At 53.6% G+C, this 14,557-nt stretch overlaps 1 protein-coding gene across 7 annotated transcripts in view; it reads right to left on the bottom strand.

Moving 5' to 3' along the window:
* Positions 1 to 14,557, bottom strand: part of RET (ret proto-oncogene) — a 54,260-nt gene that overhangs the window by 15,025 nt on the left and 24,678 nt on the right. For 6 of the 7 annotated variants that reach the window (XM_036222796.1, XM_036222795.1, XM_036222798.1 and 3 more), the window contains 10 exons: positions 14,273 to 14,514; positions 12,896 to 13,091; positions 11,084 to 11,283; positions 8,920 to 9,178; positions 8,028 to 8,153; positions 7,303 to 7,413; positions 6,587 to 6,709; positions 5,451 to 5,707; positions 2,952 to 3,099; positions 969 to 1,076 (listed from right to left, as the gene is read on the bottom strand). In XM_036222796.1, the coding sequence (XP_036078689.1) occupies positions 969 to 1,076; positions 2,952 to 3,099; positions 5,451 to 5,707; positions 6,587 to 6,709; positions 7,303 to 7,413; positions 8,028 to 8,153; positions 8,920 to 9,178; positions 11,084 to 11,283; positions 12,896 to 13,091; positions 14,273 to 14,514 (1,770 nt within the window). The remainder of the gene's footprint in view (positions 1 to 968; positions 1,077 to 2,951; positions 3,100 to 5,450; positions 5,708 to 6,586; positions 6,710 to 7,302; positions 7,414 to 8,027; positions 8,154 to 8,919; positions 9,179 to 11,083; positions 11,284 to 12,895; positions 13,092 to 14,272; positions 14,515 to 14,557) is intronic. The other variant, XM_036222797.1, reaches the window with a different exon arrangement.

Below are 14,557 nucleotides of genomic sequence, written 5' to 3'. Positions count from 1 at the left end.
TCTGTACCCTACTAGTAAGTAGGCAGATGGACACAACCACATTTAGGATGTCAAGTGCTTGAGTTCTAGGCAGCTCCAGGACTTGTTTAAGTCCCAGCTCATTCTCTTCATTTGCTCTCCATTTCTTGAGGCCTGTGCTAAAGCTGCTGCCTGGGAGGTTGAGCACAACCTCCTCCCGGGGTGCCCAAGGCAGATGACCACTATGCTCAGTGCTGCCCGGGGATGCATACCCATTGCCAGGATGACAAGCCTTTCTGCAGCCCAATCCTGCTGCAGCATAGCCTAGGGACAGCTGATGGAGGCAGAGGATCTGGATTGCACATAGCCACCTGCTCTCTGCTCCTGGCTTCTCTCAGCAGCTCTTGGGCTGCAGTCTTGCCCTAGGCCCAGCCCTGAGTCCTACTGGTACTGACCGGCATGCCTGCTGCCCTCTTCATGTTGGCTCACTGTCTTCTCATACCCCCATTATACACATGCACACACGTACATGCACACACAGGCCCCTGGTAGCACAGTGGGTTTGGAAAACCAACAGATCAGACTGGTCTCCTGTGTCCTTACATGAGAAACAGTGACAATACCTTTGTCATGCAGGGCTGGGGTTGGGGTTACCTGGAGATCACAGCATGCCTACTCCCCAGTAGGTGCCTAGGAGGTACCATCTATTTCTGGAGTTCCCTGCCCTGGAGCAAGGTGCTGACAAGTGGGATATCACCAAAGACCTCCGGGAAGCCCCAGAAGACCTAGGGCTCCTAGAGGAACAGCCGCATGCAAGCATCCTGCAGCAGCTTCTCCCAGCCCTCTCACTGACACAGGAGGCTCCAGGCAGTGGCCAGAGCCAGAGATCATGTATGGACAGAGAACAAGGACCAGAGAAGGAGAGGACAGGGAAGGGGGAGGAGGAAGAATGGAGTAGGCCAGAGCCCCTGGCCTATGCCCAGCAGCTGCCATTCTGTGGCTGGCCTCACCATCCTGGCTGCAGGCCCCATACAGCTTGATGACATTGGGGTGGTTGACCTGCTTCAGGAGGTTGAATTCTGACAGTAGGTCCCGCAGCTCATTTGGGGAGGCGTTCTCTGAAATGTACGTAAACAGAACAGGTTGCAAATCCATCCCTTCTGGAAGCCCCTTCTGTGAATGTAGGTCACATGACCTACAGTAAGGGGTCTGCACAGATCCCATTAGCTCTTTCTCAGACACCCTCCCCAAGGATCCAGAGCTCGTGATTACTCTCAGCCTGTGGGATGGTTAACAGCAGCCTCCTCTGCCTCTGGGGAATAAGAATCCCCGGGAGCCAACATCTACATAAGCAGGATCTCTCCATGGACAGCCCCTCCCAGGGCTGTGCTGTGCGTAAGTGGCAACATTTCCCTGCAAGTCATCTTTCAAAGACACAGTGAACAGTGACCATCCCTCATTAATCCTTCTGGAAATATAAAGGGATTCCCTGGCATCCCCAAACAACCTATGAAAAAGCGCTCAACAAGCGAGGCCCTGCAGGGAGGTAAGACCACAAGATTTTATGCCACATGGAGGATGTGCATCCCAAGAGTGGGTGGAGCTGAGTTTGGGCTCCCATCAGGAGGCCTGGTGTGCAGGTATTTTTGAGGAAGGATAGTTAGCCTAGGAATATTCCTCCTCCCCTCCAGGATGCGGCTCTGGAATTTTTCCCTAGTTTCTCACTCAGGCCTCTTTCTGTTTAGACTTTATGAGGAACAGGCCAAGATGGGGAGACAGGATGGATAGCCTTGGGATGTCCCCTCCCCTCCAGGACAAGGTTCCATAGTCTTTCCCTTGTCCTTTGTTCACCTGTACTGCAAGTACCATGTCTCTGGGCACCATCCCCAACATCAAGAGAACAAAAGCCCATAATCCAGACAGCTCAGGATGACTCTCTCTTAGAGTTTGTCAGCACTTGTAAGTGTATACTTTTGCTTTAATAAATCTTGTGCTTTTCTGTTTGCTTTGTCATGTCCTTGATTTCTTTTTCATGGCATAGGACAAGAACCTGGTCACCAGAGCTGTGGATCGGGGTCCCCCTATTCACTCCTGCCCCATTGAGCTCTCTGGCATCATTGTGAGTCAGAGGCTGTGGTTAAACATCCTCCTGGGTCAGTGCCCCATGACCCACTGCCTCTAGCTACAGACTCGTCTCGAAGCAAGAGGTCAGCTTCCACAGGAAATGGGGCATGGGAACCTCCTGTATGATGGATGGGGAACCTGGGACAGCCTTACTGTACCCGCTTAGGACATGGGGTCTCTTGGGCAAGGGGCAACCCCAGTTTGAGGGCCTGAGGAAGCATCCAGAAGCATGGCACTGTGTGGTCTCTCAACTGCTACGTTAGAACTCATGTATGCACATGCCAGATTATGCCCATTGCACTACCGATGGGACCTCAGTCAGTCCACCTGGGCCAGAACTTGGGGCCATCTGCCCTCTGCTGAGAAATATGAGTTGTATGTGTGTGCCCACTCAGAACCAAGCTTGTGGCAAGACTCATCCCTTGTGGCAAGACTGGGATGGAGCAGTCTACTGGGGGCTCTGGGGACAGTGGTCTCTTCACCAGGTCCCCAATGGACAGTTGTCTGAGAGGAATGAATGAGGAAGACCGGGATGGGAAGAGCTATCAGCTTGAAACCAAAAGTGCTTTAAAAAAATTTTTAAAACTCAGATCTTTACCCAACATTGGTATGTTGGCACACCCCTAGCAATACCACTCTAGAACCTGCCAAAGAAGGAAGGTCCTTGCCCTGCTTCTCCAGGGACCACCCTGGCCCAGGTTATCCATGGCTGGGGTCCCCAGATTGCAGCCACTCAAGAACAGCCATGGAAAACTCTTGAGGAGGTGCAAGGACAGCCACCAGCGCCCTGTTGGGTGGCTTCGGTCTATCCCCTGGGGCTCCCACGGATGTGCGGCAAAGCCACCTGTGTGTGCTGCCTAGACACGTACCTTTCAGCATCTTCACGGCCACGGTCGTGTACCCTGCTTTGCCTTTTAGCCGGAAGGCTGTTGCTTCGACCACTTTTCCAAATTCACCTTCTCCCAGAGTTTTTCCAAGAACCAAGTTCTTCCGAGGGAATTCCCACTTTGGATCTTCCTACATTGGGGTTGAAGGAAGGAAGAGAAGAGAAGAGGGGATAAAGATGGCGAAGGTAAGAGAAAAGGAGTAAGGCAAGACCCATGAAGGAACTCCTGGTGGACAAGCTCCAGTGTGCAGAGACCCTGACCATCATTTGAACTAGTAGGTGATGGTCACCCATATCCACAAGGGCAGGGCCCCACAGTTGGGTTCTGATGCGCTGTTCCACAATGCATCTCCCTCATGAGAAGGCAGACATTGCCACAGACTGGACTGAACTCTGGATGCCTATACCCTTTCTGGTCTCCAGTTTACTCAACATGCCCTAGGGCACCCTGTCCCATGTCCTCAACTCTCAAACAAGGGCGTCAGGGCTTACTCAGCACTGTATGGGATCACGGCCTCTTCTCTGAGAGTCAAGTTCAATCCTTTCAGCACTGCCTCTGCTTGGGAAACCAGGACCACAAGGCACTGACTGGGCTGCAGCCCAGGCCCTGGTGTACCCTTTCCAGAGAGGTCCAGGACCCCACAGAGGACCAAATCAGCAGCAGTGGCCCAAGTCCCCTCCTAGCCTACAATCCCAGGAAGTGTCCAGCATTGGGCATCTATCTCCCCACATCTACCTGTAGCTGGGCGTTGGTGTGGCTTCTAGATGCTGCTCATGATCTGTCCTATCTAAGGCTTGCCCAACCAACAGAGATGACACCACTAGGGACTCATTGCCCCTGGACAACCAGAGCCACACGTTCTGATGTCTGGGTATGCCTCCTGTCAGTACTCTGGTCAGAGGCACCTTCTAGCCAGCTCCTGGGCATCCTGGTATTGTCTCAAGTTCCCCAGGAACCCATAGTCAGAGTCAGAGTTGACAACATTATCACAGTCCTGGCGTCGTCATCTCCAAATTGCCCTGGATAACCATTTACTGCACACAGATGTCACACTGAGCATGTATGGCTATCAACAATTTGATCCTTTTAAAATGTTAAATATCTTCCTTATTTTATTTAAGAGCAAACTGAGGCTAAACAGTTGAATAGCATGCCTGAGACTTCGGAGTTTGTCATTGTGGCCCTAGGACTTCATGCTGGTCTCTGGCTGCTCTGTACTCTGGGATGGAGGTGATTTGGGCCAAGGTGGTGTGTGTCCACATACAAGAACTCCCACCAGCTTGCTCTTCCACTGCACCTCAGTGCAAACTACCAGGGTATATAAAGGAATTACATGACTCATCCCTGAGGTGTCATGTGGAAGCTAAGATGATCCTGGGCCGGGGTTGCAGACTCCCCACCTGTTGAGTGATTGGAAGTAGGAAAACTAGGAGGGAGGTTGCAGTTGCTGCTGCAGCTGGGGAAAGCCTTCTTGGCCCGGACCCTTACCAAGGAGCAAACCCTGGCTACCTCTAAGCATGATTGTGGACTGCCAGGAGCCTATGGCACCCTGCTGCTGAGCTACTTGCCTGGAGGCCCCTGGAGGTACACACACTGCACTTTCCTTTCCCAGCCTTGTGGTGAGACTTATATTCCCAAGCCCCCTCCACTCTGAGCACTTTCTTCAGTTCCTCCCAGAATCTGGCTTCCAGCTCCTCAGATAGTTCCCAGTGAGAATTATGAAGGGGCATGCCAGGCCAAAGGGAGGCCTGGCCAAGACAGGAGCTCTGAGGAGCACATGCTGATCACAGACCCAGGTCCTTCCACTAAGAAGGGGGCTGGAAGCCCGTTGGCTCTGGCTGACATTCTCTGTCAGCTGGTAGGTTACAGACCCAAGGGCCCAGGCTCCATCACAGGCGACCCAGAGGCCCCCTGGTGACCCCTCTCTCCATACTGCAGATGGATTCCCCTCCCTGTTGCCATCTCTCACTTGGATGGGGACAGTACCTCATCACAGGCTCCCACTTCTGCACTATAGACTTTCCAATAAAGCATCCTGCAGAAACGAAGGCAGAACATGGGCCCCTTTGCTCAACCCCCAACTCCCAGGTATCTTACCTGCTGAGAAAATCCACACTCCTCCTCAGGGCCCCCCAGCCCTGGAAGTATCTGTAAGAGTTCCCTGTCAGATATGCCATAGAATGGCCTGCCTTCCCTGTATCCTCAAGGCCCAAATACTAGTCCACCTAAATCAGTACCCATCAATCTCCACTCGCTAAACTGCCTCAATGCTCTCCGCCCTATAGGTCTTCTGCCTTCCCTGGAAGGCAGCTCATTGAAGGCAGGGGGTGTTGCTGAAACATACATTAGCTTGGGGGTTGCAGCACAGCCCTGCATGTCCTCCTCCCCTCTGCAGCTCCTAACTGCTAGAGACCAGTGCCATCAACGAGGTCTCCTGGAGGAGCTGCCTCCCTAGCCCTGAGGCCCCACAAGGAACCTCACCGGGATCTTGAAGGCATCCACAGAGACCTGGTTGTCCATGGAATCTAGTGAGGGCCGGCGGGCACTAGACGAAGAGTAGCTCACTGGAAAGGCCTGGGCTGGCCGGCGGAAGGTCATTTCGGCTGAGGCGATGGGCGACTTGTGGGCGTTCTTGTGGTAGCGGTGGATGCAGAAGGTGGACAACAGCACGGAGATGATGAAGGAGAAGAGAACAGCTGCTGCGATCACAGTGCGGCAGAGCTCATCACACAGCGGGTCTGTGGGCAGGGGTGGCTGTGAGAGACAATGCTCCAGAAGGGTGCCCCCAACGCCAATGTAAGCCAACATGGCACATTTCTCCAGCCTGCCACATCCTCGGCTGCCAAAAAGTGGCTGCTATGACAACCTGAGCAGCCTGGCAAATGCTGCTGGCGTGAAAGTATGAGAATAACTGCAAACACTCCAACAGTACTGACCACATGGCAAGTACTCTTAGGGATGTCTCCTCTACATGGAGACTGTTATGACCCTCTTACAGAAGGAATGAGGCACAGAGCATAAGCAGCCTGCCCAAGGCCATATAGCAATTGTGGAACATTGCACTGAAGCCAGCTGGCCCTGTCCCTGAAGGGAGGTTAGGTTTTTCCTCTGTGTTCCCAATATCTTTTGTGTATTCTTTAGAAAAAAGAGAGAGGAAAGGAAAATAGCTCAGGACCTAGGGCCATATAGTAACAACTCAAATACCAAAAAGGAGTCCCTGGGCGCAGGCTGGAAAGCTCTCTTGTGTGCTCAGGGGGACTCGAGCCACCCACCACACCCACTGTGCCAGAAGGAGCACCCGAAGGCTCTGGTTGGGAGGGCAGGGTCCTAGTCAGATGGTTTCGGGGCCCAGCCAAAGGCCGGCACAGGGAAAATTCAAGCAGACACTGAGTTATGTCATGGAAGAACTAATTTTCCAGCCCAATCTTTATTGTAGAACTTTGGGCCAGAAAATACTCTTTTGGGGCCTTGACCCAGCTCCCTGTCTACAGATGGGAGAACTGAGGCCTAGAGGGAAAGAGAGTCTCTAATATTTCAACTGCCTTCTTGCAATTTCCTCCCTGGCTTGCATGGTTCTGTCAGGAGCCCAGCCCAGCATGTGGCCCCAAATGGCTCACCCTGGCTGTCTTCTGGCTCACAGAAGCACTTCTTCTCCTCAGGGAAGCAGTTGCAGGTACCAAAGCCGGCTTTAATTCCCCAACGCTCCCCTGGCTCGTGCCCACCAATGATGCTGCCGCCCCCTGGTGACAGAAAAAGCCCACTCAGCCTCTGGGTGACCTAACAAACCAGGACCACCCAGACAGGAGTGTGAGAGGCCTCTCTCCACCTGATGTTAGCTGCTCAGGCCTAAGGGCAGGGGTGGGGGTAGGTAGGGTGGAGCAGTGAGCTCAGAGGTCTGGGTCATCTGGGCAGGAGTCTCAGCATTATCTGTCCCCAAGCCAGTTCCCCAGCCACAGTGGGCAGGAGGAGCCCACAGGCTGCCTAGGGCCCTTGCCAAGGTCTACGCATGGCTACTTTTCAGATACAGAGAAGGAGCAGCAGGCGTATCTAGCAGAATGGGGGCTGGAGAGCTACACCTCTGTGATTTGGTCAGAGTGACGCTAGAGTGTAGGTCAGGATACCAGGCTCCAATTTCTTTTTTGGGGGTGGGGGGTGGGGAAAGAGTGCTTCACTCAAATGAAATGTTAGAAAAAGGCTGAATGTATAAAACCCAGGAAGATGACTGGTGTGGCTGATGTACAGGTGAGAGTCCAAGTCTTTCCTGCTCACTACCTCACCCACCCGGGCCCTGTCCAGGCTCAGGTTGACTGGGCAGGCCTGGTGGGTTGCTTACGGAGGCAGTCCTGGGGGCAGATGTTGGAATTTCTGCTCTCCACAGAGTCACAGTGGCCATCAGGGCAGGTCTTGATGCTGGGGGAGCAGGTGGAGAAGTTCCTGGAGATCCCTGTAACACAAAGTGGGTTGGTCACTGCCACATGGGAGCACTTGCCCTAGTCAGACTGCCAGAGCCAGGAGGGCAGCATGCCAGGGCCTTCCGGGCCAACTCTGCTCCCCAAATAGCCTAAGCAGAGAAAAACCACACATGTAGCCCCACCAGCACGGGCATCCCTATGAAGTGCTCAGGGTGGGGACCCAGAGTACACAGGGCAGCTCAGGGACCCTCGTAGTAGTGGGTGTGGCTTGGAGTTGACTGCATCCATATTCAAGCCAGCTAAGGCCTCTCCTGCTCAGGGCCACAGTCTCTGGCCTGGGACCTCGCAAGTAGAGCCTCTCTGTCCTCTGCACATCCTGGCTTTAGCCCACACCTTTCTAAGTTCAAAGGGAATCTAGTCCTGGGCACCTGTGGTCCCATGGCAATGAACAGCCTGAATGTCTTCATGCCACCCACATCCTACACTTATGGCCACCCTCTCCTGGCATCAGGAGCCATGACGGGGACAAAGCTCTGGGTAATAGATGTGGTGTAAGGAGGGTTCACACAGATCCCATTTCCACTCAGCCATCATCACCCCTCTTAACTGCCTGGCTACAGGGCCTCTGGCTCTGTGTGGGGCATACCTTTGCCGTCTCCCTGTCTCCACTCGCACCTGCCTGTCAGAGAGCCCAGGCCGCCGCATTCCTCACACTCAGGCCGCCTCTTGCTGACTGCACAGGACAGGGGGCAGCCCGGCTCCTCAGCCATGTCTGAGGATGAAGGAAAGCAGGTCACAGGGGACCAGCATGGGCCCAGTATCCTGCCAGTGCCCATGGACAGGGGACAGCACTGGCCAACTTGCCCCCATGGGTTGAGCCCAGAAGACAGGTTGTAACTCAGCACCAGGTACAGGGAAGTGGTGGGGTTGCTGGGGAAGTAGAGTGGTACCGCAGTCACAAAGGAGGGACAGCTACTGGGCTGGGGTAGTATAGAGGGAGGATGTGAGGCAGCCAAACTTGGTTAATGATACACAGATAGGATGTTCAGTTAAACCTGAATTTCAGAAAAACAGTGAATACTTGCTTTGTGTAAGTATGTTCTTAATGTTTCGCTGACATACCTAGAAGTTTGTCTTCTTCCAAGAGACTGTACAGAGGTTGCATGGGACATACACCAAAAAAAAAAAAAAAAAAAAAATCGCTTGTTTTTTTACTTAAAATTTAAGTTTAATCAGGGTGCTGTGTTTTATCTGGCAGCCTCAAAGCAAGGGTACGTGCTGGATGTGTGGATGGTGTGGTGAGGAGCAGCCCCATTTACCACATAGTCTCTCTTGGCTAAGCTGTTTCATACTCTGTCATCCATCCAGCTCAAGCTGTGCAGTGTATGTAATTCTCATTTTATAGGAAAAGAGACTCAGGCTCAGGGAAGCCATCAATCTGTGAAGCGGAGCAGGACCAGATAGCTTCTGTTGGAGGGAAGCCCATGGCAATATCATGTCCCATCCATCCCGACCCTCAACAGAGCCCCAGCACTCACATGTACCCTCTATAGTGACGAGCAGTGGAGCCTGGGCCTGCCTGTGGGTTGGCCTGTCGGAGGCCACCACCGTGTACTGGAGCTGGGTACACTCGGGCCGTTGCAGGGCCTCTGTGTCATTCACAAACAGAGTCCCCATGTTGTCCTCGGCTGAGGTGACCACTCCCAGGGCACTACAGTTGGTACCGGAGAACTGCAGCTTGTATTGCACATGGATGCCGGTGAACTCCTGGCAGTTTTCCACACAGAGTTTCCCAACCTAGGTATGGGGAACAGGGAATGCCTTAGTTTGGTGGCAGGGCTGGCCTTTGATGGTGGCTGGAGGCCCTCCCTGGCAGGCTGAGTCCTGGAACAGTCCCCTGCTCATCCAGGAATGGCAGCATCCCATGAACACCCCATCTCCCATGGCCCTACCCACCTGCTTGGCTCTGCCCACACCGTCACACCACTGTTCACCTATGCTCCTGGGAGCTGGGGTGGAAGAACAGGGCACTGAGGTCTGGTTTAGTGGCCAGCCCTCCAGGGAGAGGCTGATGTGCTGACTCATTCCTCACTGGCTTATTCATTCAGACACAAAAGACAATTGGCTTCCTCTTTCACTGCTTCTGGCCAGGTCAGTTTTGTTCTGGGGACTACCAGTTCCTACCTTTAACTGCACATGGCTAAGGTGGCCAATCCCTGCCAATTCACCAGCCTGCTCAGTTAAAACTCTGCTGTGGGCCACATGATCATACAGAATGACTGTTTGTCCATAGGGGATTAGTGGTCTTCCCGGTACTATGACTGGAACCCCTGGGAAAGAAGGGCTGCCAGGCTTGTAGCACCATTGCTGAGGCTTGAAGGCGGGTAGCTGAACTCTCCCTTTTATCTCATATCCACTCCAGAAAGAGGTAAGATTGCAGCAGCTTAAAACTAGGCAGGGTGGGGCCCTGCCTGCACTACACAGCAGGTCTGTGCTTAAGCCCAGGGCAAAGCTAAGCCCATGCCTGACACCACAACAAAACAGTCTCCTGGGTTTTAGCACTTGTCTATACAAAGCGCGCTCACTTCCACTCTCTCATGTGATCCTCAGAGTTCCCCAAAGTCACCATCCTCAATTTATAATCATAAAAATTGAGAAGGGAGGAAAGACCACAGTGAGACTGAGGCTGAACTGGGACCAGTTCCTTGTGGCCTCCTGAGTCAGTTGGAGCACAGGTGACCCACCTCCAGCCAGCAATGCTGCTCTCACTCGGCCCCACTCAGAGACCCCTCAGGTCCCTCTACCTTGTCATGTTCCACCATCTCTGGTCGCCTCACCTCTCCATGAAAGGCCTGGGGTGGTGGCAGGTCAGGGAACTTGGATGTGTTCAAGGGAGGAGGAAGAGGCCCTCCCCTTCCTGTGCTGGACCCAGGTGGGTGCCAGGATCACGGGAACCAACCATAGAAACGGACAGAACCAATAAGATGGTAACAGGAGATGGCCCTAAACATGACATTCTAAAGAAGACGGATCCACAGCTGCTCCATTAGGAGGAAACAGTACGTTAAATAATATGCCTGTAATTTTCATAAGCACCTTAAGAAGTGCTTATAAAAAACATTCTAGAAAGAACTGCACCAAAACACTAAACACTGGTTGATAGGGGGAGAGGAGATTAACTCCTGTCTATTTTTCCACTTCTAATCATTTTTTTCCCAATGATAAATGCAAGATAAGTTCTAGGAAATGTACCTGCAGAAGTGGAAGCATTCCCCGCCCACCTTTCCCAGAAGAGGGTGCCACTATTAATTGCTGCTTGCATCTACACACCTGCAAATTTCCATGGATAAAGGTTTGTTTTTGAACATATGAAGCCACGTTTTCACTTAACAATCCACCAGGAACATCTTTCCAAGTAAGCAACCTGGCATTGTTCTCACATTAGCACAAAATGTTTTAAAGACACTAAAAAGGGAGAGGACAAAAAAGAAGGGCCAACAAAGCCTGCTAGCACTGTCCATGTGACTTCCTCACTCCCCTATGGCCCTAGCCTCCCTGGCCCTGTGCCCATGGCTCTATCTGGGCCACTCTGTGTACTTGTTAGCCTCGGGAAGGGGTGTTGCCCACCCATTGTCCTACTTACGATCTTCCAGACAAAGCTCCCCATGCCCCTCTCCAGGCGGGCAGTGGGTCGCAGCTCACCTGGGCAAAGCGGTGGGCCCTCCGGCTCACAGTGAAGGCGTAGGCGCTGGGCAAGTGCAAGCTGACGGGCAACACAGACACATTGAAGTGAAGGAGGAGGATGCCCTCCCCTGGGCCCTGGAAGTCTGAGTCATTGACCAGCACGACCAGCTGCAGGGCACGGCTCTCTGAGATGGGGAGGCTGCGGTTGAGAACCAGCCCTGCAGGTAGGGGCACAGTGAAGACTGCGTCATTCCACTGCACACTGCCTCCTAGATGCATACCCTGCCCACACATGCATAAAGGTGCAAATGTACTTTTCCACATGGTTCACATATAACAGACCTGGCAGCTGGCAGTCAGTTAGAGCCACTGTTTAAATGTTAGCTGTTGTACTGAGCTAGAAGCCCAGAGGATCCATATGAGCTGGTAGGTAACGTGTGTGTGTGTGTATGTGTGTGGGGTATATATGCATGCGGTGTGTATGTATGGAGTATGTGAGTGCAGTGTGCGTAGTGTCTGTGGTGTGTGTGCAAGGTATGTAAGTGTGTGGTCTCCGTATGGAGTATTGTGTGTGGGTTGCATGTAGAGTATATGTGGTGTGGGGGTATGTATGTGTAGGGTGTGTGGTGTGTGTGGAGTGTATGTGTGAGGTATGTATTTTTGTATGGAGTATGTGAGTGGGAAGTGTGTGTGAAATGTGTATGGTATGTGTGGGATATGTATATGGGGTTATGTATTTGTGGGGTATGCGTGTGATGTGTATGGGGTACGTATGTGTGGGACATGTGTGTGCGGATGTGCATGTGGTGTGTATGAGGTATGTGTATGAGTGTTGGGATTGTGTGTGAGATGTGGGCACACATGAGGTAAAGAACCAACACTGCCAATGCTCTGAAAAAAACTGCTGGCCCTCAACAGCGGCAGCCTTCAGTGGAGCCTAGACTCCACAGGTCCCCTGGGCCAGGGAGTTTCCACACCTCGATGCACCTATCATGTACTAAGGCTGTGGTTTTAGTTTAGTGGAGACAGAAGGATGGGAGACAGGGGGTCTGTTACTCATGGAGTACAGAGTGAGTCCGCCAGAGCAGGGGTGACAGGTTTCCCTTGCACAGGGCAGGAAGCTTTCAAAGGCTTTGTGGGGAGTGGAGGATATGAAACAAACAGTATCAGACCAGACAGAAAGGGGTAAAGGCATGAGTGATCCCAAGTTCTCCCAGAAGGAGGATCCCAAAACAAGGATCCAAGTACAAGTGGGGCATTTGGAAGGTGATCCCAGAAAACACAGGCAGGAGGGCTGGAGAATGAGGCAAGGAGACCAGGCAGCTGATGAAGATGTCCCATTCTGTAGGTCAGCATTTGGCACCTAGCACTGCAGGTACATTCCAGGAGCCAGATGGGACAAGTATCTCAGGGTCCTCCAGCTCAAGGGCATGGAGATGCTACTGTACATCCACCCCTGTTGGCTGGGGAGGGGGGCAGGCAGTAATTTCCAGGTACTCCGACACCTGGGGGGCAGCAAAGTAGGTGCCAGGGTCAAAAGGCGGCCTCGGGTGATGACATACGTGTTTCTAGTGGGCAGCATGAGAGGTGTAATGGGCTCCTGCTCGGGTCAACCATGAGTCAGTTCATGGGGAGAGGACAGCTTGTGAAAACTCACCTAAGAGGTCGAGGCAAGCCCAGCATAGACAAAGAAGGGATGGATGGAGGGGTGGAAAGGGTAGATGCCTGGAGATGAGTGGGGCAGGCCAGTGTACAGGGTGCTTCCCTATCCAGGAAGAGTGGCTGCTGGCTCCCTGGGGACCCAGCCAGGCCATGCCCAGCCCCTCTTACTATAGTCATGCACAGTTGCCCGCACAAAGCTGCCGTTGGCCTGGATCAAGGTCTCGTTGGGTGAGTGCTCCACACGGAACGTCTGGAAGATCCAGGAATCCCTGGGGAGCAGTGTGCTTGTGTACCGGCGCAGGAGCTCTCCGGATGCCGGCACCACATCTGCATCGAAGACATGTAGTGTGGCCACCACAGTTCCCTGCAGAGAATAGAAAGTGCCAATCAGATCTCTTGTAGCCTGAGACTGAGGGAGGGCATGTGGCCCAGAGATAGACCAGGTATGGACAGAGCTGGCTCTAGGATTAGAGTGACCTGGATTCAAGTCCCCATGGAGCTACTTGACAACCTGGCCCAGTCACCCTCCCTGGGCCACCGGGCCCAGCTGTTCAACAGATGTGATAGGTATCTAAAGACTTCTGTAAGGTTGGACTAGAGCAGATGCCCTGGTGTTCTGCTGACAAGTATTATCTAAGTCTCTGCAGAGCACAGTGACTCCACTCTCCTGAGGCAGCTGAGCTTCATAGGGTGGAGGAGTTAGTTCAGTGTCACACGGTGATACATGCAGAGCTGGGATCCATGCCTAAATGTACACCAAAATGCTCTCCTCCAAGCACCTGTGCACTAGACTGGAGATGTTTGTGAGAAACGTTCTAAGCAAAGTCACAGGGTACCTCTGCTCTCTTTGCTAACCAGGCTTCCTGCTGTCACCCAAAGGCGGCCCTGCCAGGTGCGTTCTTCCCACTGGCCCACTCACCAAGCCTGCTCCTAGGGTGCCCAGAGAGGCAGGCAAAGACAACAAACATATCACCCGCCCACCCTCCCATAGCTTCCGTGGGCCGGCAGACTTCAGGATAGTCCGAGGCCCAGCAGGTGGCAATCATGCTCCACACGTGCGACAAAAGGGGCGGAGCCAGGATGGGAGGGGCGAGGCCGGGAGTTCCCAGCACCGCTTTTCTCCACTCCTGCGCTACCCCTCTAGGGGGCTCAAAGGACCCGGTGTGAGGGCTGAGCGTCGGTGGAAGGAAGGGAGTGCCCTCTCGGCCGCTGTTCTCCCCCCTCTTCGCGGAATAGATGCACTCCAAGACGCGCGCCCTCGTCCTCCCCCGCTGGCTTGGGTACAGGCCCCCAGGCGCCTCCTCTCTCCCCAATCAGGAGCCAGTGGGAAGTAGCGGGGGCCTCCCCTCTCCTCGGCTGCCCAAAGGCAGGCTGTAAGCCCCTAAGGCAGACGGACTGACAAACGAAAAACTAGATGGATGGTCAGCCACATGGTTGGATGGCTAGCTGGACGGCTGAACAGACCAAGGAATAAATAACGATGGAGAGACAGACACCCAACAGACAGACGGCAGATAACGGACAAGCACACAGGTGGACAGTCACCTCCTTCCTCTTGAATTCCACCACAGCGCTGGCGGTGTCGACGCCACCGAGGAAGGTGGGAGCCGAGTCGTCCTCGTCGTACACGGTCACGGGAAAGGGCACCATCACCTGCTCCTCGCGCGCGCCCACGCGCACCGTGCATGCTGCCACCATTTCGTACTTCTCCCGGTGTTCGCGGTCCAGGGCCCAACGCGTGCTCACCTCCAGGCTGTCCGCAGCACAGCGGAAGGGTAGACTCTCACCTGCACACCAAGCAGATGAGGAACCCCCTGGCGTGTTCCCGGG

The sequence above is a fragment of the Rousettus aegyptiacus genome, unplaced genomic scaffold (assembly GCF_014176215.1).
Source record: "Rousettus aegyptiacus isolate mRouAeg1 unplaced genomic scaffold, mRouAeg1.p scaffold_m13_p_6, whole genome shotgun sequence".
NCBI classification, from domain to species: Eukaryota; Metazoa; Chordata; class Mammalia; order Chiroptera; family Pteropodidae; genus Rousettus; species Rousettus aegyptiacus.
This window is presented reverse-complemented; position numbering and strand designations above follow the sequence as displayed.